This window comes from Erinaceus europaeus, chromosome 1, assembly GCF_950295315.1.
Source record: "Erinaceus europaeus chromosome 1, mEriEur2.1, whole genome shotgun sequence".
NCBI lineage: Eukaryota > Metazoa > Chordata > Mammalia > Eulipotyphla > Erinaceidae > Erinaceus > Erinaceus europaeus.
The window spans coordinates 160,904,126-160,927,004 of NC_080162.1; the positions used below are offsets into that span (position 1 = coordinate 160,904,126).

The 22,879-nt window shown below is 40.5% G+C and overlaps 1 protein-coding gene across 2 annotated transcripts in view; it reads left to right on the forward strand.

Moving 5' to 3' along the window:
• Window positions 1–7,866: 7,866 nt before the first annotated feature.
• Window positions 7,867–22,879, forward strand: part of RAD54B (RAD54 homolog B) — an 80,746-nt gene continuing 65,733 nt past the window's right edge. For both annotated transcript variants that reach the window (XM_060198969.1, XM_060198973.1), the window contains exons 1-3: window positions 7,867–7,960; window positions 11,832–11,982; window positions 15,183–15,336. In XM_060198969.1, coding sequence (XP_060054952.1) covers window positions 11,848–11,982; window positions 15,183–15,336 — 289 coding nt within the window. In that variant the 5' untranslated portion in view covers window positions 7,867–7,960; window positions 11,832–11,847. The remainder of the gene's footprint in view (window positions 7,961–11,831; window positions 11,983–15,182; window positions 15,337–22,879) is intronic.

Genomic DNA, 22,879 nt, shown 5'->3' on the forward strand with positions numbered 1-22,879 from the left:
GACACCAGGGTCTGCGTAACCCCTTACATTCTCCCCACTTCCACCTTTGTGGGCCTCAGTTTCTTAGTCTGAATCTAAAAGATCATTTTCACTCAACTTTAATTATTTACTTGCTTTGCTTTGTATACCATTATGAGTGAAATTGTTCAGGATTTTCTACTTTCTTTGTGCCATCAGGGCCGCCTGAATGTGCGTTTCCACTGTCTCTCGAGCTTTTTCATTCGGTTTTGTAATTTCAGATATGGAGAGTCATTGCAGTGTCACCCCACCATGTGTGGAGCTTGGTTTGGTGCCAATGCCATAGTGCTACCATTTGGTGCCAGGTCTTGAACCTAGAAACCCTGGCATGGCAAGACACCTGCTCTAAAATAGCTAAACTATTTTCAGGCCCAGTATTTTATCTTATATTATTTTTCTTTTGTCAATGCACTCTTTAGGTCTGGTTTATGGTACTGTGGGAAATTGAACCTGGGACTTTGGAGCTTCAGGCATGAGAGTCTCTTTACATAACCATCATGCTATCTACCTCCTGCCAAGGCCTAGTATTTTACATAGCTCTGGCTATCATTTTTAGTAGGGTCAGTTTAGTGACAATTCTTTTTCTTTTTTTTCTTAAACTTTATCTTTTTTTTTTTTCCCTTTTTGTTGCCCTTGTTTATTGTTGTTATTGCCGTCGTTATTGGATAGGACAGAGAGGAATTGAGAGAGGAGGGGAAGACAGAGGGGGAGCAAAAGATAAGACACCTGTAGACCTGCTTCGAAGCCTGTGAAGTGATGATTCTCACCCCCCCCCCCCCATGGGGAGCCAAACCTTGAACTGGGATCCTCCTTTGTGCCACATATGCTTAACCTGCTGCACCACTGTTCAGCTCCCCACAATTCTTTTAACTGCTATTTGTCTGGAAAGCTCCCTGTCTTTCCTGCAAATCTGAGTGATTGCCACCATGGTTATTACTGGGGCTCAGTGCTCACACTACAAATCCCTCCTTCCTTCCTAGCTTCCTCCCTTCTTCCCATCCTCCCTCTCTCCCTCCCTTCCTTTCTTTCCCCTTCTATGTTATTGGATAGGACAGAGAGAAATTGAGAGAGGAGTCGATAGAGATACCTACAGACCTACTTCACCATTCATGGAGAGTCCTGCAGGTGGGGAGCAGAGGCTTAAACGGGGGTCCTTGAACATGGTATTATATGTGCTTAACTGGATGTGCCATCACCCAGCTCCCCCTGTTTTTTTTCCCCCTATTGTTGTTCTTATTACTACCGAGGTTATCACTGGAACTCAATGCCTGTGTAACAAATCCACCAATCTAGGGAATCATTACCTTCTTTGTTTGTTTCGTTTTTGTTTCCTTCTGTTTTATAAAAAGAGAAATTTATAGAGGGAGGAAAGATAGAGAGAGAAACAGGCATCAATGCTGCCTTTTTGCTCAAGAAGTTTTGTACACTCCCCTGCCCGCTGCAGATAGGGACTGGGAAGCTTGAACCCTAGTCTTCATGAATGATAATGTGTGTACTTTACCAGATCCTCCACTGTCCAGATCCAACATCTTTATTTATCTAAAGTGTTAAGGAATAAGATCTTCAGTTAATCCAGGAAGCTCTTAAGAGTTTCCTTCCCACCACCACCACCAACAACAGCAAATAAAATAAAATAAAATAAAAAATCCAAACCCTAGCTCTATGATTTTTTTTTAAAGAATATTTATTAAATATGAGAAAGAAGGAGAGAACCAGCTATCACTGGTACATGTGCTACTGGGGATTGAACTCAGGACTTCATACTTGTGATTCCGATGTTTCATCTACTGCATCACCTCCCAGACCACCAAACTTTTATCTCTCCAAGACACATAGTAATTAAAATGGCAAATACCTGAACAAGTTTTGAAGGTTGCTAGAAAAAAGAAAAACTACCTAAAAGGAAATTATCGTAAACCTATCAGCTGATTTCTCTATTGAAACTGTTAAGGCTCAAAAGGACTAGCAGAGTATATTCAGTTTTGAATAGTAAATGCCTTTATCCAAGAATATACTTTCTTCAGGTTATAAGGTTTGAAAGAGGAATGAAGAACTTTTCAGACAACAGGTAAATTCATCACCACCAAACTAGCCCTATAAGAAATAAGACATATGTCAATATCTAGTAAAGATAAAGCTATCAACTCTGTAGAACTGAGGCTGCGTAAGGGGATTTGCAGGGTGATTTGGATTGCCAGGGGCACAGGGCACTTAGTGGATTTTGGTAAAGGGATGTTGGTATTTTAGTGGTGGGTATGGTATGCTACTATACATTGAAGAGGTGTGAAAATATACTTCTAAAACATAAATTTTGGGGGGTGGTAGTGCAGCGGATTAAGCGCATGTGGCGCAAAGTGAAAGGACCGGAGCAAGGATCCTGGTTCAAGCCCTCGGCTCCCCACCTGCAGGGGGGTGGTCTCTTCACGGGTGGTGAAACAGGTCTGCAGGTGTCTTATCTTTTCCCCTCTCTGTCTTCCCATTCTCTCTCAATTTCTCTCTGTCCTATCTAATAACAATGACAACAATAAACAACAAGGGCAACAAAAGGGGAAAATATGGTCTCTAGGAGCAGTGATTCAGGTACCGAGCCCCAACAGTAACCCTAGAGGCAAAAAAAAACAACAAAAAAACCATAAATCTTGTAAACCTCAAAACAATGTATAACATTAAAAAATTACCCACTAGGATTTATTTTATGTGAACCTCTTAATCTTTTTTTGGACCTGAGTGTCTTTACTTAGTGTAAAATTCTCAACATTATGGATGGTGAAGCAGTGTTTTGCATTTTCTCAGAAAAAAAAGTAAGTGGAGTAGTATATGCATTTGGGGGAAAATAATGGTGCTGAGTTGTTGACTTTAAAGCATAGTGCAAAATGAAAATAGCTAAGTGACAATTCTTTACTTAGATATTGTTCCAGATTGGACTGGGAAGTTAGCATAGTTGTTAGGCAAAAGGATTTTAATGCCTGAGGCACCAGTGATCTCCAGTTCAATCACTAGCATTGTCAGAGGTGAGCAGTGCTCTGGCAAAATAAAGTAACTATAAAAATAGTTTTATAAGTTAAACTTAACCAGTGGTTTGATAATTCATGCCCAGTGAAAGTCTCTTTTGTTTACTGAAGGAGGACTTGGGATCTCTTTGGCAAAAACTTAGAACTAATGTAAACTTAATGAGCTCCCTTTTCAGTCTACAGCTACTTTAAATTATTTAGTAAATTACTCTTTGTCCTAGTCATCCCGCAATAATTGCTACATAAACTAAATAAACATTTCACTTGGTCTAATAACTGTGGAGTTATTGTTTCCTTTACATTAAATAAGGGATCAGATAATTCACTTAGCTACTTTCATGAAAAACAAAATGTTATCCAAAGCTATTCCATGCATGTATGTAAATAATAGCTGTTGCGGGTCAGCAAAATAACCCACTTGGATAGTGCAACTGCTTTGCCCTGTGCCTGGCCCCCACTGGACTGATGAAAGCTTTGCTGCTGTGGTATCATCTCCCACCCCCACACCACCCCAGTCCCTACACACATCTGAAAAAGGACCTGGAGGGATAAAGCCCTGCTGGCAACAAAAAAGCTACTAAAAATGTTTCAACAAAACTCACTTTGAAAAAAAAAAAACTCACTTTGATGAAAAGATAGAAATTAGATCGACAAAAGGTTGGTAACGGCTGCTTTCCTGTAGTCTGGGAGGTGGTGCAATGGATAAAGCATTGGACTCTCGAGCATGAGGTCATGAGTTCAATCCACACCAGCACATGTACCAGAGTGATACTTGGTTCCCCCCCACTATCTTTCTCATTAATAAATAAATACTTAAAAAGCTGCTTTCCTGTTTGTTAACTGGCTGCATGAAATGAACAAGCTAAATCATCTGTGAACCATTATTTTCTCATGTAGTCTGAAGTACAGGACTTAGAATGATTATAGTCTGGAGAGAAATATAAGTCAAGGGGGTGGTGTGGTGGTGCACCTCCTGGAGTGCATGTTACAATGCTCAAGGTTCGAGCCTCTCATCCCCACCTGCAGGGTGAAAGCTTTGCAAGTGGTGAAGCTGTGCTGCAGGTGTTGCTGTGTCTCCCTCTATCACTCCCGCTCTTCTTGATTTCTGGCTGTCTCTATCCAATAAATAACGATAAAAGAATTTAAAAAGAAATAGGGCAGAAGTGTTATTACAGATATTTATCCAGGAAATTAAAAAGCCTTGGTCTAGAATTTATGGAGTATAGTGATAGACAGAAAGAGCAGAAAAAATAAGGGTTGTCAAATTTAGTGATAAAGTCATAGAAATTTTTACTTCTAATAGTGCTAATATTTTTTTTAATGAAAGATCAAAACACTCAGCTGTAGCTACAGTGATTGAATCTGGAATCTCTGGGCCTCAAACACTAAAGTCTGGTTTATAACTGCTGTATTTCTCTTGCCCAATAGTGCTAATATTAAGTAGCCCTGAGTACACAGAATAATGTCCTTACAAAAAGCAACTGTTGGGGTCTGGGAAGTGGAAAAGTGGATAAAGCATGAGGTCCTGAGTTCCATCTGGCACACATGTGCCAGAGTGACATCTGGTTCTTTCCTATCATTCTCATTAATAAATAAAATGTTTTAAAAAACTGCTTTTGTGGAGGAAAATATAATATGGTGACGGATGGTTGTCAAGGTAAAGGAGAAACAGGTGAGCTGTAGGCTCAAACTCCATCTTTGGAAAGTGAGGATTCTCTTCTAGGAAAGACCAGAGTATCAATAGTTATAAAGCTACATGGGGTAGCAGCTTACCTCACGGGTCCAGTTCTCAAACAAACAAAAAAGAAATGTCCTGTCATCAGTTTAATTGACCTACTTCCTAACTGCCATCACACTTTATGGTTACAACAGTCAGATGTACTTCAGTCATAGAGTTGGGATAGTGGTGGGTGACCATGGCATCCCTGTCCTCAGGTCTTCGTTTTCCTTATAATCTTAAACATGTTTTCTCCTTTTTTTTTTTTTTTTTTTTTTTTTGCATCTTGCTTCTTCATGTTCTTTACTGCTTTTGTCTTCAGCATCTGGTATCTTACTTAGTCTGGAGTCATCCTCTCTGGTCACTGTATTCTGAAGAAGGGCCTTCTATAGTGGCTTCAAAGTGTGTGCCCTCTACCTGATGTGCTACAACCTAGCCTCAAGTTCTCGTTCTCAGTCTTAAGTAATCAATTATTCACCACTCCAGAAATCTTTTTTTTTAAATTTCTTTATTAGGGAATTAATGTTTTACATTTGACAGTAAATACAATACTTTGTACGTGCATAACATTTCCCAGTTTTCCATTTACCAATACAACCCCCACTAGGTCCTCTGTCATTCTTTTTGGACCTGTATTCTCCCACCGACCCATCCCATAGTCTGTTACTTTGGTGCAATACGCCTTATAAATGTTTTTTGAATATTTTATTTATTATTGGACAGAGACCAAGGGAAATCGAGAGGGGATAGGGGGGATAAATAGGAAGAGAGGCAGAAAGACACCTGCAGCCCTGCTTCACCTCTTTTGAAGTTTCCCTTTCAGCAGGTGGGAACCAGGGGCTTGAACTTGGGTCCATGTGCAGTGTAATGTATGCACTCAACCAGGGGCACTACCACCTGGCCCCTCACCCCAGAAATCTAACACCATGTTCAAAATTTTTTCCAGGCAACACTAAAACAATATTTTTGTTTAACATTTTATTGAGTTACCACTGTAATCCTGTAGTTTGGAAGTAGAACTTCTTAGCTCTTCCACAGTACTAAAAGAGTAGTCAAGGCCACACTATTTAAGAGCTATTTTTTTCTTTCTTTCTTGGTCAACTTCATTACATTATGTTCCACAATTCAGAAACTGCTAGGGGGGATTAAAAAAAAAAGTGCCTGTGTACTCATATCCTACACACTTTGATTTGACACCTGTAAAAGCAAGGAATAGAGGACAGTCTTTTCATCAGTCATTGAGTGCATGACTATTCTTCCTTCCTGCCCTCCCAACATACCTACATATTGGCCTAATGGGATGCTATTTGGGGGTGTGGCTTTTGGGAATAAAGCCATGGTCTCATACATACAGTAAACCCCTGAGAAGCTGCCTGCCTCAGTTTTTATTTATTTATTTATTTTTTAAATCGGAGCACTGCTCAGCCCAACTCTAGTTTATGGTTGACCATGGGATTGAAACAGGGACTTTGGAGGCTCAGGCATGTGAGTCTCTGTAACCATTATGATGTCTATTCTCCCCCCCACCCCCAGCCCTACTCAGTTTATTTTTTTTTATTCCTTATTTAAGGGAAAGAGACAAGAAATAGGGAGACACCTGCTCTACTCTGGTGAAGTTTTACCTTTTTGCCATCCATGGAGCTCCCCCAGGACCATTTAAATTATTATTTTGGAGTGGTATCTGGAGTTTCATCTCTCCAGGAGACTTTTTTTTCACTATTTTTTAAATTTCATTTATAAAAAGTAAACACTGACAGAAACCATAGGATAAGAGGGGTACAAATCCACACAATTCCCACCACCAGAATTCCATATCCCAGCCCTCCCTTAATAGCTTTGCTATTCTTTAATCCTCTTGGGAGTAGGGACCCAAGGTCATTGTGGGATGCAGAAGGTGGAAGGTCTGGCTTCTGTAATTGCTTCCCTACTAAACATGGGCATTGACAGGTCGATCCGTACTCCCAGCCTGCCTCTCTCTTTCCCTAGTGGGGCAGGGCTCTGGGGAAGCAGAGCTCCAGAACACATGGTGGGGTTGTCTGCCCAGGGCAGTCTGGTTGGCATTATGATAGTATCTGGAACCTGGTGGCTGAAAAAAGAGTTGACATACAAAGCCAAACAAATTGTTGACTAACCATGAGCCTAAAGGCTGGAATATTGCAGATGAATATTTAGGGTCTCCGTTTTGAAGATAAATATGAGGCCTGTTTTAGATATATTCCAAAGGGTCCATGACTATCTAGTTTTTTGTTGTTGTTGTTTGTTTTTTGTTTTTCTATTCTGAGCCTGACATCTGATATGCAGGTGGACCCAAGTTATTGTCTTGGGAGATGATTTCATAGCTGGAAGAAGGACTAGAAAATTGGATCAGTATCGTTTTTTTTTATTCTCTCAGAGAGACACACCGAGGGAGAGAGGAAAGACACCACAACACTGAAGCTTTCTCCAATGCAATGAGAACTGAGCCATAATCTGAAACATGTGCACCAGATCTTTCCAAAAAAATTTTTTTTTTCCTGTAGATAGAGACACAGACAGCGAGAAAAAACAAGCTTCCCATTGAAGCTTCCCTTCAGTGCAGTGGAGGCAGGGCTTGAACCTAGGCTATGGGTATGGAAAAAACAAAACAAAGCAAAATACCACTATCCAAGTTAGCTATTTCACTAGCTACCCTCCCTTTTTTAAAAAAATCATTTAATGGACGGGAGCTGGAGGAGAATAATTTACAATACAGTCCTTGTCACAAGAGCAAGTTTCTTAGCTCCTCCCTCGACAGGTTCTTACACAGGACACCCACCACCAACTGATGTCTTCATTATCATTTTGCACTGGGTCCTCAGTGGTCTCACAACCCCCTTTTTTTCACTCTGCCCACCACACTCTCACCCTTGGGCCGCCGCACCAAAGTTTCACTTGATTTAATCAACAATGACCTACATCAACTCAAGGTAGCTCTGAGATACAGCCGCAAAAGGTCACTGCGCATGTTCCTTTGCGGGGGGTGGGGTGGGGGGGCGGAGAGGGCTGCCAACCAATCAGAGTCCCGGCGGGCAGGGCACAGCAGAGAGAGGTAGTGCGCGCGCGCGAAGAGCTGGCCCGCCATTGGTTACGCGGAGGCGGGAGCCTTGAGTGGCCCGCGGTTGAGAGGAGCGGCACCTGGCTGCTTAGTTGGCTCCTGTGCCTCCTCGCGGGACGCGCGCTCCGGTGGGATCCTCGGGTGCGTCCCTGCAGGGGGGAGCTTGTGAGGCTGCGACTGTCTGTAGGCTCGTGTTGGATAGAAGGGGGATCGGCACCGGTCGACCCAGGGAGGAGAGAAAGAGGGCGCCACTTGAGGTGGGGGGCTGAGGCCGCGTGCGGGGCCGGGGCTGCTACTTCTCTGTATTAAAATCTGAGAGGTTATTGGAGCAGCTGCATCGGGGCCACAAAGCCAGAGCAGCCACTTAGTGACAGACCTATTGCGGCTGGAAGGAGGAAAGCAGGAAGGGGGAGGTGTCCTTGGGTCCTTGTGTTGACGTTCTGACGTATTAGAGGTTTAGCCTCCCCCCACTCAGAGATGGCTGGTTTTCCTCAGTCCTCAAATGACATCCTTCAACACCTCCCCCCATACCTTCATCAGTTCTGCTCTCAGAGCACTTCGTGTCCTGAACGTCCAGTGCTACCAGTTAGAAGTAGTGATGTTACAGATGGCATGACATGCCTGTTCTGTGTGATCTGTTCAAAGGCTTTAAATATTCGACTTATTATTATTTGTTTTTAACCAGAGCAGCGCTCAGCTCTGGTTTATCTTGGTGCTGGGGACTGAATTTGGAACCTTAGACACTCAGGCAGGAAAGTTTTACATAACCACTATGCTATCTCCCTACCCCATTTCTATTTTTCCCCTTTATGGGGGGGGGGGGAATTAATGGTTTACAGTTGAAAATAAAATACAGTATTTGGTCCATGTGTCATATGTAAATTGCAAAACAAGAATTGAACCCTGACAGGCTGGCTCAAAAACTCTGGTGTTTTGTTTTGATAAACACATTTCATTGTCTCACCATTGGTTTAAAATACAACAAAATTTCAGGAGTATACCTTTATATCTCTGTGTGATTAAGACTTACAGAACCTGCCACTAAAATGGTTCTTCTAAATTGCACTTATTTGTTCTAAAGCTTTTATTTAGTTAGAGCATAACTCTCTTGACACATGAGATGCTGGGGATTGAATTTAGAGACTACATGCTCCAAATCCAGTGTCCTAGTAACTGTACCACCTCCCAGTCCCTCTCAACTGTTTTGTTTTCTTTATAGTGTATTTTATTGTGTTTTATTTTAATGAGAGAAAGAGTTCCAGAGAGAAAGAGAGATATACCTGAACACTGCTCAACTTTGCCATTTGGTGGCTAAGGCATTGAACCTGGGACTTTGGAGCCTCAGGCAAAGTTTTTTTTTTTTTTTTTGCATAGCCATTATGCACACCCCCCCCCCCCCAACTACCTCAACTAGTTTTTTGTTTGTTTGTTTTACCAGAGCACTGCTCAGCTCTGGTTTATGGTGGTATGGGGATTGAACCTGGGATTTTAGAGCCTCAAGCATGAGATTCTTTTTACATAACCATTATACTATCTACCCCTCAACTTTTTTTTTTTTAGTCACCTTTTTGTGCTGCTGCTCTTAATGCTTGCATTTTTACTATGCAATATTATTATCATTTTGGTAGATGGACTACATAAGAGGATGAGAAAAATTAGAGATCATAGTTTAGTTGTATAAGATTAAAGAGAAAACTGGGCTAGGGAGATAGTATAGTGATTATGCAAAATAAACTTTACTGCCTGAGGTAGCAAAAGCCCCAGGTTTAATCCTCAGCACCACCATAAACCAGAGTTGAGCAGTGCTCTGTTAAAAAAATAAATAAATAACTGCAGCATCAACCTAGAACATGTATGAGATGCTGTGGATCTGACTCAGGAGGAACTCATGCTTAAGAAAACATTCCCATGACCAGGCCACACGTACAGGGGGCTTTAGAGTTGTTAAGAATTTAGTGGGGGTCGGGCGGTGGCGCAGTGGGTTAAGCGCATGTGGCGCAAAGTGCAGGGACCGGCGTAAGGATCCCGGTTCGAGCCCCCGGCTCCCCACCTGCAGGGGAGTCGCTTCACAGGCGGTGAAGCAGGTCTGCAGGTGTCTATCTTTCTCTCCCCTTCTCTATCTTCCCCTCCTCTCTCCATTTCTCTCTGTCCTATCTAACAACGAATTGCGTCAACAAGGGCAATAATAATAATAACCACAACGAAGCTACAACAAGGGCAACAAAAGGGGGAAAAAAATGGCCTCCAGGAGCGGTGGATTCATGGTGCAGGCACCGAGCCCAGCAATAACCCTGGAGGAGGAAAAAAAAAAAAAGAATTTAGTGTTGGGGGTCGGGCTGTGGCGCAGTGGGTTAAGCGCACGTGGCGCAAGGACCGCCATAAGGATCCAAGTTCGAGCCCCCTGCTCCCCACCTGCAGGGGAGTCACTTCACAGGCGATGAAGCAGGTCTGCAGGTGTCTATCTTTCTCTCCCCCTCTCTGTCTTCCCCTCCTCTCCACTTCTCTCTGTCCTATCCAACAACGAACAACATCAACAATGGCAATAAAAATAACCACAACGAGGCTACAACAACAAGGGCAACAAAAGGGGGAAAAATGGCCTCCAGTAAAGGTAGATTCCTGGTGCAGGCACCGAGCCCAGCAATAACCCTGGAGGGGGGGGGAAATTTAGTGTTGGAAGAAAAAAAAATCTTTAAAAAAAATTATTCATTCAGGGTAGCGGAGACAGCATAATGGTTATACAAAAGACTTTCATGCCTGTAGTCTCTGAGGTCAGGTTCAGTCCCCAGCACCACTGTAAACCAGAGTTAAGCAGTACTCTGATCTTTCTCTGTGTATCTTTCTCATTAAAAAATACATATTTAAAAAAATTTTTAAAAAATATTTATTCCCTTTTGTTGCTCTTTTTTTATTGTTGTAGTTATTGCTGTTTTTGTTGTTGGATAGGACAGAGAGAAATGGAGACGGGAGGGGAAGACAGAGAGGGGGAGAGAAAGATAGACACCTGCAGACCTGCTTCACCACCTGTGAACCGTCTCCCTTGCAGGTGGGGAGCGGGAGGCTCGAACTGGGATCCTTCCACCAGTACTTGTGCTTTGCGCCACGTGCCCTTAACCCACTGTGCTACCACCTGACTCCCAAAAAATATTTTTAAAAGTGTTATTTTAAAAAAGCTGTCTCTCTCCCCCTCTCAATTTCTCTCTGTCCTGTTCAAATAAAAAAAAAAATTATAAAAAAGGCCACCAGGAGCAGTGGATTTGTAGTGCTGGCACCGAACCACAGTGATAACCCTGGAGGAGAAGAGAGAGAGAGCAGAAGGAATGGGGAAAAAGCAGAGTTTTGAGCAGGGGAGATAGCATTATCCTAATGCAAAATTTCACAGTTGAGGTTCTGAAGTTCCAGGTTTAATCCCTAGTACCACTACAAGCCAGAGTTGAGCCCTACTCTGATTTAAAGGAAAAAGAAAACAGGTACAGATTCTACTCCATGATGTTACCCTGGCAATTACTCACACCGTCTCAGGAAAATAAATAAATAAATAATAAAAAGCATTTATTAATGAGAGAGAATCAGAATATCACTCTGACACATGCAAATCAGGATCACACTTGGAACTTCTCTCAAGTTATGTGCTCAACTCACTTCACTATTTTCTGAGCCAATGGAAGAAATTTTAATATCTAGTTTATTCTCTAATCTATTTATTTTAAAAGTTGGCTGATATATATTAATACATATAATTTAACTTATTTTATAAGATGCTTTATCTGCATATCCCCCCGTCTTTCACTCTCTTTCTCTTTGTCAGAGCACTGCACAGCTTGCTTCCGATGGTGCTGGGAATTGGGCCTGGAACTTTGAAGCCTTGGACATGAAAATCTTTTACATAACTATTATTCGATTTCCCCATCCTATTTTAAAATGTTGGAAGATGTGATTGTAATAACCTGCTTTTATGGTTGAAGGTGTTTTTGTCAAAGTCATGGATGATTTTGATTTGGATGTTTTTCAGGTCAGTACTGTTGAACATGAGACGATCTGCAGCACCAAGTCAGTTGCAAGGGAATTCCTTGAAAAGACCAAAATTTATACCACCAGGAAAAAGTAATACAGATGCGAATGAAGAAATTATAAAAGTGAATTCAGATACAAAATTATTTGAGGTAAAAATTAATTAAGGGTAGTTGGGAAGGTCCCATGTTCAATTCCTAGTATTGCATATACCAGTGATGCTCTGGGCCCCTCTCTCTCTCCACCCCCTTCTTTCTCATTAATTAAAATTTAACAAAAGAAATGAAAAAATGTATAATATAGAGAAGCTTTTTCTTGTTCTAAAGTGACTAAAGATTTGAGAGTACTTACTGCCTGTAGACTATTTCAGTATCTCCTATCAAAGTCTCCCCAAAACTTTAGAATATGTGATAGGGTCTATAAAGTCAACTTTTGGTAGTAGTAAAAATACATCTGTGAGAGAAGGGGTAGAGATTTTTATAAAAATAAAATGTCCTTTTGCTAAAACATGAGTGGAACTGGAAGAAATTAGGTTGAGCAAAATAAGCCAGAAGGAGAAGGACAAATACCAGATGATCTCACTCAGAGATGGGATCTAAGAAACAAAGCAAAAGAAAATACAGGGTAGATCCACAATGGACTGTGTTATTCACAATGGCTAATAATTTAAAAAGTAAAAGTAACCCTCAAATTTATCAACTGGCAAATGGATCAATAAATTGTGATACTTTCATATAGTTAAATATTATATGGTGTAGCAGGCAGCACAATGCCCTGCAAGGTGTGCACATTCTAGTTCCCAGAACTTGTGGATATACTACTTTACAAGACAAGAATGCTTTGTTGGTATAACTAAGGTAAACAAAAACCTTGAGATAAAGAGTTTCCTGGTTTGTACATATGGGCCCAATATAATCAATATGAGTTCTGAATAATCTCATACAACCAGAGAGCTGACAACATAAGGAATCAAATTGCCATTGCTAGATTTGAAACTAAAATCATGAGGTCATCAGCAAAGAAATGTACATGGCCCATGGAACCTAGAAAAGGCTCAGGAAATAGATTATCCACTGAAACCTCTAGATATGAATATAGCCCTTCCAACAATTTAATCTTAGCCTGGATCTGGAGGCTAATATCCTTACTAGCATCTTTAGTTGGTTGTGAGAGACCTGTGTGGGACTTGTGATCTATAGAGCTTTAAGATGATATATTTGTGGGAGTCAGGCAGTACCACAGTGGGTTAAGCACACGTGGCGCAAAGTGCAAGGACCAATGTAAGGATCCTGGTTCGAGCACCTGGCTTTCCACCTGCAGGGGGAATCACTTCACAGGTGGTGAAGCAGGTCTGCAGGTATCTGTCTTTCCCCCCTCTCTGTCTTCCCCATCTCTATCCATTTCTCTCTTTCCTATGTAACAATGATGACATCAGTATAACAACAATAAAAAAACAACAAGGGCAACAAAAGGGAAAATAAATATTAAAAAAATAATATATTTTTGTTGTTTTAAGTTATTAAACTTCTGGTAATTTCTTATGATGGCTATAAATAATAAAATGGCAATAAAAAGGAATGAATTACTGATACATGATAAAACACAAATGAGCCTTGAACATGGCATAATTAAATGTCAGTCATATAAGACAACATACTGTATGATTTCACTTAATATAAGATTCCATTATAAGTAACTCTAAAGAGACAGAAAGTAGATTAGTGGTTGTTGATAATTTGGGAATTCTGCGGTATTTGACAAAAAAAGGGGAGAACAACTGCTGATATGTATGACCTTCCTTCCTACCTTCATTTTCTATTTTCATTGCCATAAGAGTTATTGCTAGGGCTCTACAAATTCATTGTTCCCATTGGCATCCCCCAACCCTTTTTTCCCTCTCATTTTCATTTGATATAATTGAGAGGGGGAAAGGCGATAGAGAAGCTTTCCCCCTGCAGATGGGGAACAGGGCTCAAATTCAGGTCCTCATGTGAGATCAGCCAGGTGTACCACCTCCCAGCCCCCTGTATGAGATTTCTTTTTGAAGTGATGAAGATGTTCTCGAACTGACTTTGGTGATCATTGTATAACCATGAATATCCTAAATATAACAAAGATCATAAAGTATAATGGGTGAATTGTTTGGCATGCAAGTTATATATAATAGAGCAGCTTTTTTTTTTTTTTTTTTCCCCTCTAGGGTTATCGCTTGCTGGTGCTTGATGCCTGCATTAGGAATCCACTGTTCCTGTGGCCATTTTTTTTCCCCTTTTTTTTTTTTTAATAGGAAAGAGAGAAATTGAGAGGGAAGGGGAAGATAGAGAGGAAGAGAGAAAGGCACCTGCAGACCTGCTTCACAACTTGTGAAGCAACCCCTCTTCAGTTGGGGAGCTGGAGGCTCAAACTGAGATCCTTGTGCTTGGTACTATGTGTACTTAACCTGGTGTGCCATGGCTTGGCCCTCCACATAGAGCAGCTTGAAAAAGAAAACTATTAAAAAAGCAAAAACCTTGTGTTTCTTGCTTTACATTGAAGTCAGAATTTATTGAACCTGGGATTTTGGAGACTAAGACATGAGAGTCTCTTTGCATAACTATTATACTATTTACCCCTACTGAAGTCAGAATTCTTAGCATAAAACAAATATATACACATCTAAAAAGCAAAATCATGTTGACTGGGGAAATAGTTTAGTGTAGAGTACAGAACAGGTAAGATCTCATGTTCAAAACCCAGCATCATATATGCCAGAGTAAAACTCTGTTTCTTTTCCCCCTTTTTCATTAATAATAATAATTTTTTCTTTTTTCTAAGTGGAGTAAAAAAATGTAATTTTTTTAGAAAGAACAAAAGACAACCTTTAAGACTGGACAAAGAAGCTGGATATTTATCTGTAAGAGTAACAAATAAGCATAATTATGAATGGCATGTTCTGACATTCTTAAAAACCTGATATGCTAAAATATACTAATTATAAGTTTACTTTTTATTTTGTTACATATATATTTTAAAGTCTTTTTAAAAAATTTAATTATCTTTATTTATTTATTGGATAGAGATGATCAGAAATTGAGGAAGATAGGCAGAGAGACCTGCAGCACTGCTTCACCATTTGTGAAGCTTTCCCTCTGTAGGTGGGGATTGAGGACTTGAACCTGGGTCCTAGTGCTTTGTAACTAACGTGTACTCAACTAGGTGTGCCACCACCTGGTCCCATTATTTTTTTATGATGCCATTCTAACTAGTTAGAGGAAAAAATTCTGAATTTTTCAGTTTTACCTTTTATAGATAAAGAGAAACTGGTAATGTTGGATTTTAATTTCTACATAAAATATCCATTTTGTCCTTTTAGGATGCTGCAAATAAGACTACCTTTTTCCAGTCACAAAATGAATCCAGAATATGTCTTCTGCCCAAGGAAGGAAGTGATAGAGAAATGGTTAAGCGCATTGATAGATGCAGTCTCAGACCATCTTCAATAACAACATTAGACCCACCTCAAACAAGTAAGACTAGGTCAAACTTATGTGTAACAAGTTGTTTTTTCATTGTTATTTAAATTGTTTTCAATTATAAAAATGTTATATTTGAAATTACCTTATGTAATAGCATTAGACTTCTTCTTCTAGCGTTTGCCCTTCTTCCTTAGCCAGTCAACAGCATCAGGTTGAAAGCTGTCAGGAGCTGCTTGTTGCTGGCTTTGAAAGTGACTGGGATCCATGTGGATTCAGTCGGCTAGGAAGGATCGTCAGTTTCCCCAATGAATGGGTACTCACGGGATGCACCACGAGAAGGTCGATCCAATGCATCCCAGCATTAGACTGTTGGCAATTCAGAATTTTGTTGTTGTTCCAATATATATTTATTGATTTGATATAACCATATAATTCAGATCTTGTACTTTTTTTTTGATTATACTTTATTGTGAGTATATGTTTAAGACCCTTCTTTCCTTCCTTCCTTCCTTCCTTCCTCTCTCTCTCTCTACCAGGGTTATTGTGTGTTTCAGTGTCTACACTATGAATCCACTGCTCTTGGCGGCCATTTTTTTTCCTTTTTTTTAAAAATTATTTTTTATTAGTGATTTAATAATGATTGACAAGATTGTGGTAGAAGAGGGGTACAGTTCCCACCACCAGAGTTCCATATCCCTTACCCTCCATTGGAAGCTTCCCTATTCTTTATCCTTCTGGGAGTATGGACCAAAGATCTTTAGGGGGTGCAAAAGGTGGGAATTTCCTTCCTATTTTATTTGATAGGATAGGACAGAGAAATTGACAGGAGAGGGAAGAGAGAGAAAAATAGACATCTGTAAACCTGCTTCACCACTATTGAAGCATTTTCCCCACTTCAGCAGGTGGGTAGCAGGGGCATAAACCTGGGTTCTCTCACATGATATGCACTCAGCCAGGAATGCCACCACCTGCCCCCAAGACTTTTCATTATAAACTTACCAGTTAAATATCATACACTTGAATTGAGAATATAGCTAAATGTGAGAGCACAGAACTTGCATACTTAAGGCCCTGGAGGCTCTCCAGGTTTAATCCCTAGCACAAAATACTCCAGGGATGAGCAGTATTTTGGTTTCTCTCTCCTAAAAAATGCATATTTAAATAAATCTTTTAAAAAAATGTTTATTTGTTTATTTTATTTTCCCTTTTGTTGCCCTTGTTTTTATTGTTGTTGTAGTTATTGTTGTCGTTGTTAGATAGGACAGAGAGAAATGGAGAGAGGAGGGGAAGACAGGGGGGAGAGAAAGATAGACACCTGCAGACTTGATTCACCGCCTGTGAATCAATTCCCCTGCAGGTGGGGAGCTGGGGGCTTGAACCAGGATCCTTATGCCTGTCCTTGTGCTTGCGCCACGTGTGCTTAACCCGCTGAGCTACTGCCCAACTCCCTGAATAAATCTTAAGATAATGAAATATAAGACAATACAAAGAAAAGGAAAGATATTCCCTTGCTCAAGGATTAGAAAAATTAACACTGGTAAAATAACTTTTTATTGCACTGGTTCAATGTAATTGTTATTAAAGTAGTGATGGTGTTCTTTTAATTTTTGTTGGAAATACTGGTTTACAAAACAGTTGTTGTAACTGGGGTACAATTTAACTTATCACCAAAATCTGTGCCAATGGCATTGTTTAAATAGAAGAAATGATAATGGGAGTCGGGCGGTAGGGCAGCGGGTTAAGCGCACGTGGCGCAAAGCGCAAGGACAAGCGTAAGGATCCCGGTTCGAGCCCCCGGCTCCCCACCTGCAGGGGAGTCGCTTCACAGGTGGTGAAGCAGGTCTGCAGGTGTCTGTCTTTCTCTCCCCCTCTCTGTCTTCCCCTCCTCTCTCCGTTTCTCTCTGTCCTATCCAACAACGATGACAACAACAATAACTATAACAACAATAAAAAAAAGCAACAAAAGGGGAAAATAAATAAAATATTAAAAAAAAAAAGAAGAAATGATATTAAAATTTGTTTGGATCTATTAAAGATCTGGATTTTTCTAAAGCTGTTCTGAGAAAAAAACAGTAGAGACACAATACTTCTGGACTTCAAACAACACTAGAGGGCTATGATAATAAAAAACAGTGTGGTACTGGAAGATTTATACTTAGTTGTATGAGAGAGAGAGGCCAGAGCATTACTCTGGCAGGAATTGACTGGGAACCTTTGGTATGCAAATCTGATGCCTAACCAGTTGAGCCATTTAAAAAAATTTTTTTTTATTTATAAAAAGGAAACATTGACAAAACCATAGGATAAGAGGGGTACAACTTCGCACAGTTCCCACCACCAGACCTCCATATCCCATTCCCTCCCCTGATAGCTTTCCTATTCCTTAACCCTCTGGGAGTATGGAACCAAGATCATTGTGGGATGCAGATGGTTGAAGGTCTGGCTTCTGTAATTGCTTCCCCCCTGAACATGGGCATTGACAGGTCGATCCATACTCCCAGCCTGTCTCCCAGTTGAGCCATTTCCCTAGCTCTTCCTTATTCTTTCCTTTTTTTTCTTTTTCTTTCTTTCTTTTCTTTTTTTTTTAAATAATCATTGTGAGAGCACTCTCAGTAAGTTAGGGGAACAGTATATTGAGAGTGTATCTACCTTCTCTTTTTTTAATTTTCAATTTTTTTATTATGTTTATTTATTGGATAGAAATAACCAGAAATCTAGAGGGAAGGGGTGATAGAGAGGGAGAGAGAAAGACACCTACAGCACTGCTTCACCACTCATAAAGCTTTCTTCCTGAAGTTGGGGACGGAGGTGGGGGCTTGAACCTGGGTCCTTGCTCATAGTAACGTGCACTCAACCAGGTGTGCTACCACTCAGCCTTCCTCATTCTTTTTAAAAGCTACACAACAGGGAGTGGCAGTGCACATCGGTTAAGCACCAATATTACCATGTGAAGGATATGGGTTCCAGCCTCCACTCCTAGCGATGACAAAAACAAAACAAAACAAAAAAACCAACAACATTCTATGCAACACTTCACTATACTACTACTGGATATTTAACTTACCTTTTGATATTACAAATAAAACTATAATAGATCTATGAAAATGCATATGATAAGAACTTTAAGGTAGGATACTGATTTCAAGGTATGTGCATCTGTGGGCCTATGTGAAAGCTTGGTAGAGCTTAGGGGAGCTCTCCCATCCTTGGATGGAGGTCTGGAAAGACACCTCACTTGTTAGCCTCTCTCCTTATAGAGATGAGCCAAGAAGGATAGGTCTCCCAGACTCAGTTTCTCCTTGTTAGTCTCTCAAGCTCACAGAAAGCCTACAAGCCTCTCACACTTAGTTCCCCCTGCTAGCAGGCCAGATGGTTGCCTGCTTGAGGGTTCACTCAAAGTTCACACATCCACTTCACCTTTTGATCATAAAGGAGAACAAACTCTATCATACACCCCCGCCAATACCAGGCAATGAGACCCCCATATTCTATTTCCTTGTGCCCTTTGATATATGTGATTCACATCAAGTTTTGTTTTTCTTCTTCTCTACCTCACCTTACTGGTTTAACCCCTGTGCTTTTCTCAAATACCTTTGGATAATTAACTCGCCTGCATCATGGAGACTAGTTATCTTGACCTTTATGTATCTCATCAATTCTTGTCATACCAGCCCCCTACCATAGGGGCAAGCTGACCTTTAACAAACCTGTAATTTCTGACATATGTGAAAAATGTTTTTTTTTTAACTCAGGCCTGTACCCTTCTCCAAATAAACGAATGTTCATACCAGAATGTTCCTTGATGCCTCTTTCTAAGTCACGCGGCCTCTAGAGCCGGTGAGGGAGGGTCGGAGGCTTACCCCCCCCCCCCCCCGTTGGAGCCATTCCACGTGAGCGCCAGCATGCATCGATCATTTTTTTGAATTTATTTATTCATGAGAGAGATAGAAGGAGAGAGAGAAAGATCCAGATATCACTCTGGTACGTGTACTGCTAGGGATTGAACTTGAGACCTCATGGTTGAGAATTCAATGCTTTATCCACTGCACCACCTCCTAGACCACAAGAAAATTTTTATTAGTGATTTAATATTGATTTACAAAATTATGAGATAATGGGTATAATTCTGCACCACTCTCACCACCAGAGTTCTGTGTCCCCATTCCCTCCATTAGGAATTGTATTAGTTCTCTCAAGGTCACAGATATGGGTTGACTATTATTTCTATAACTATCTATAGTCATATATATATTGACCCATTTTTTTTTCTATGGTCCTGCCTTCTTTTCATTTATAAGCACACCTATACCTGTTGCTACTTCCAGATGTCTTTCCCTTTTTCCTCTACTCTCACCAGGCACTGATGCAATTGTAGTTCAGAGCCCTCTGCTCATCTTTCTCTAATATTTCTTCCCCTCTGGGAGTATGGAACAAAATTCTTTATGGGGTGCAGAAGTGGGGAATTCTGGCTCCTTTTTTAAAATTAATTAATTTTATTTTATTATTATTATTTTTACCAGAGCACTGCTCAGCTCTAGTTTATGGTGGTGATGGGGATTGAACCTGGGACTTGATGGAGCCTCAGGCTTGAGAGTCTGTTTGCATAACCATTATGCTATCTACCCCTGCCCAAATTCTGGCTTCCTTAACTCTTCATTGGCAGGTCAATCTATACCCCCAGCCTTTTTCTATCTTTCCCTAGTGGGGTAGGGCTCTGGAGAGGTGAGGTTCCAAGGCACATTGTTGAGGTCTTCCGCACAGGTATCTGCAACTTGGTGGCTGGAAGGTGATAAGATATGAAGCAGGACAAAATATTTGATAAGCAGGGACCAGAAAAGTAGGAATAGAGCAGATGAGAATAGGGATCTTAGGGTGGAGATAAGCTAGGAAGTCTACTTTAGATATGTTTCTGGGGGCCCATGACTTTAGTAATTATTGTTTGAGCTTTATAGCTAACATACAGGTGAAATAAAGATATTGTCTAGGAATATGGTATCAAATTTGAGAATAGGGCAAGAAATCTGGATCAGGACAGAAAGTAGCTACCAAACTCAAGATATATAAATGCATTTAACTGTTTACCCCATCAGTTTTGACTTAGCACCTATATATATTCACAGAAGCCTGAATCTGAGTCTTTGTCAATCTGAGCTCACAGTCCATGGTTATAGCTGGGAATATTCTACACTGCACTCCTTTCAGGACCAATCTTCCTCAAGTGTTATGGTGGGATAACCCACTTACCCTCTGGAATGTGGAGCCGTCCCCTCCATTGCTACTTGATAGTGAGGGCAAGGTCCCGGAGAGGCCCACAAGAGGGCTTGTGAGAACATTCCTGAAGGAAGTGACCAGTGATGGTGGAGAGAGGGATTTATTAGTTGTCAAGCCCCATATTATCTATGTGGGAATCTATGAGTAGGGCCTTGATCAGGGGGTGGCCGAATATTGACTGTAAAGGCCATCATTAAGTGAGCCAGTCTCTTGAACTTACCCAGTTTTTGTTGTCCATTCTTTTTTTTTTTTTTTAATTTCTTTATTGGGGAATTAATGTTTCACATTCAACAGTAAATACAATAGTTTGTACATGTATAACATTCCCCAGTTTCCCATATAACAATACAACCCCCACTAGGTTCTCTGTCATCCTTCTTAGACCTGTATTCTTTGGTGTGATCCGCCAATTCCATTTCAGGTTCCACTTGTGGTTTTTTTTTTTTTTTTTTTCCGATCTTGTTTTTCAACTTCTGCCTGAGAGTGAGATCATCCCATATTCATCCTTCTGTTTCTGACTTACTTCACTTAACATGATTTTTTCAAGGTCCATCCAAGATCGGCTGAAAATGGTGAAGTCACCATTTTTTACAGGTGAGTAGTATTCCATTGTGTATATATACCACAACTCGCTCAGCCACTCATCTGTTGTTGGACACCTGGGTTGCTTCCAGGTTTTGGCTATTACAAATTGTGCTGCCAAAAACATATGTGTACACAGATCTTTCTGGATGGATATGTTGGGTTCCTTAGGATATATCCCCAGGAGAGGAATTGCAGGGTCATAGGGTAGGTCCATTTCTAGCCTTCAGAGAGTTCTCCAGACATTCCTACCAGCAGTGTAGGACGGTTCCTTTGACCCCACACCCTCTCCAGCATTTGCTGCTGTTACCTTTTCTGATGTATGACATTCTCATAGAAGTGAAGTGGTATCTGATTGTTGTCTTTATTTGCATTTCTTTGACAATCAGAGACTTGGAGCATTTTTTCATGTGTTTCTTGGCCTTTTGGATCTCTTCTGTGTTGAATATTCTGTCCATGTCCTCCCCCCATTTTTGGATGGGGTTATTTGTTTTCTTGCTGTTGAGTTTGGCAAGCTCTTTATATATGTTGGTTATTAAGTGCTTGTCTGATGTATGGTATGTAAAGATCTTCTCCCATTCTGTGAGGGGTCTCTTGGTTTGAGTAGTGGTTTCTTTTGCTGTGAAGAAGCTTTTTAATTTGATGTAGCTTTAGTCTTCTTTGTAATTGGATTCGTTTCATTGAAGATGTCTTTGAAATTTATGCAGAAAAGAGTTCTGCCAATATTTTCCTCTAAGTATTTGATAGTTTGTGGTCTAACATCCAAGTCCTTGATCCACTTGGAATTTACTTTTGTATTTGGTGAAATACAGTGGTTCAGTTTCATTCTCCTGTATGTTTCAACCCATTGTTTCCATTTTGTTTAAGAGACTCTGCTTTCCCCCATTTAATAGTCTGAGCCCCTTTGTCAAAGATTAGATGTCCGTAGGTGTGGGGGCTCACTTCTGGGCTCTCAATTCTATTCCACTGGTCAGTGTTTTTATTCATGTTCCAGTAGCAAGCAGTTTTGATGACAATGGCCCTATAATACAGTTTGCAATCTGGGAGTGTGAAGCCTCCAGTTCTGTTCTTTTTTTCTCAAGATTGTTTTGGCAATTCTAGATCTTTTCTGATTCTAGATAAATATTTGTAGCATTTGTTCTATTCTCCTAAAAACTGTGCTTGGGATCTTGATGGGGATAGCATTAAATTTGTAGATGGCTCTGGGTAGTATATTCATTTTGATGATGTTAATTCTTCCAACCCATGAGCATGGAATATCTTTCCACTTCTTTGTGTCTTTTTCAGTTTACTTGAGTAGTGACTCATAATTTTCAGTATACACGTCTTTCACTTCTTTTAGGTTTACACCTAGGCATTGTATTGTTTTTGTTGCTATAGTAAAAGGAATTGATTTCTGGATTTCAATTTCTTCTAACTTAGTGTTTGCATAGAGGAATGCCACTGACTTTTGAATGTTAATTTTGTAGCCTGACACCTTACTGTATTGCCTGATGATTTCCAAAAGCTTCTTGCTGGATTCCTTAGGTTTTTCCGTGTATACTATCATGTCATCTGCAAATAGGGAGAGTTTGACTTCTTCTCTTCCAATCTGTATCCCTTTAATTCTTTGCTCCTGCCTCATTGCTATGGCAAGAGCTTCCAACACTATGTTGAATAGAAATGGTGATAGTGGGCAACCCTGTCTAGTACCTGATCTGAGTGGAAATGCTTCCAGTTTTTCACCATTGAGTATGATGTT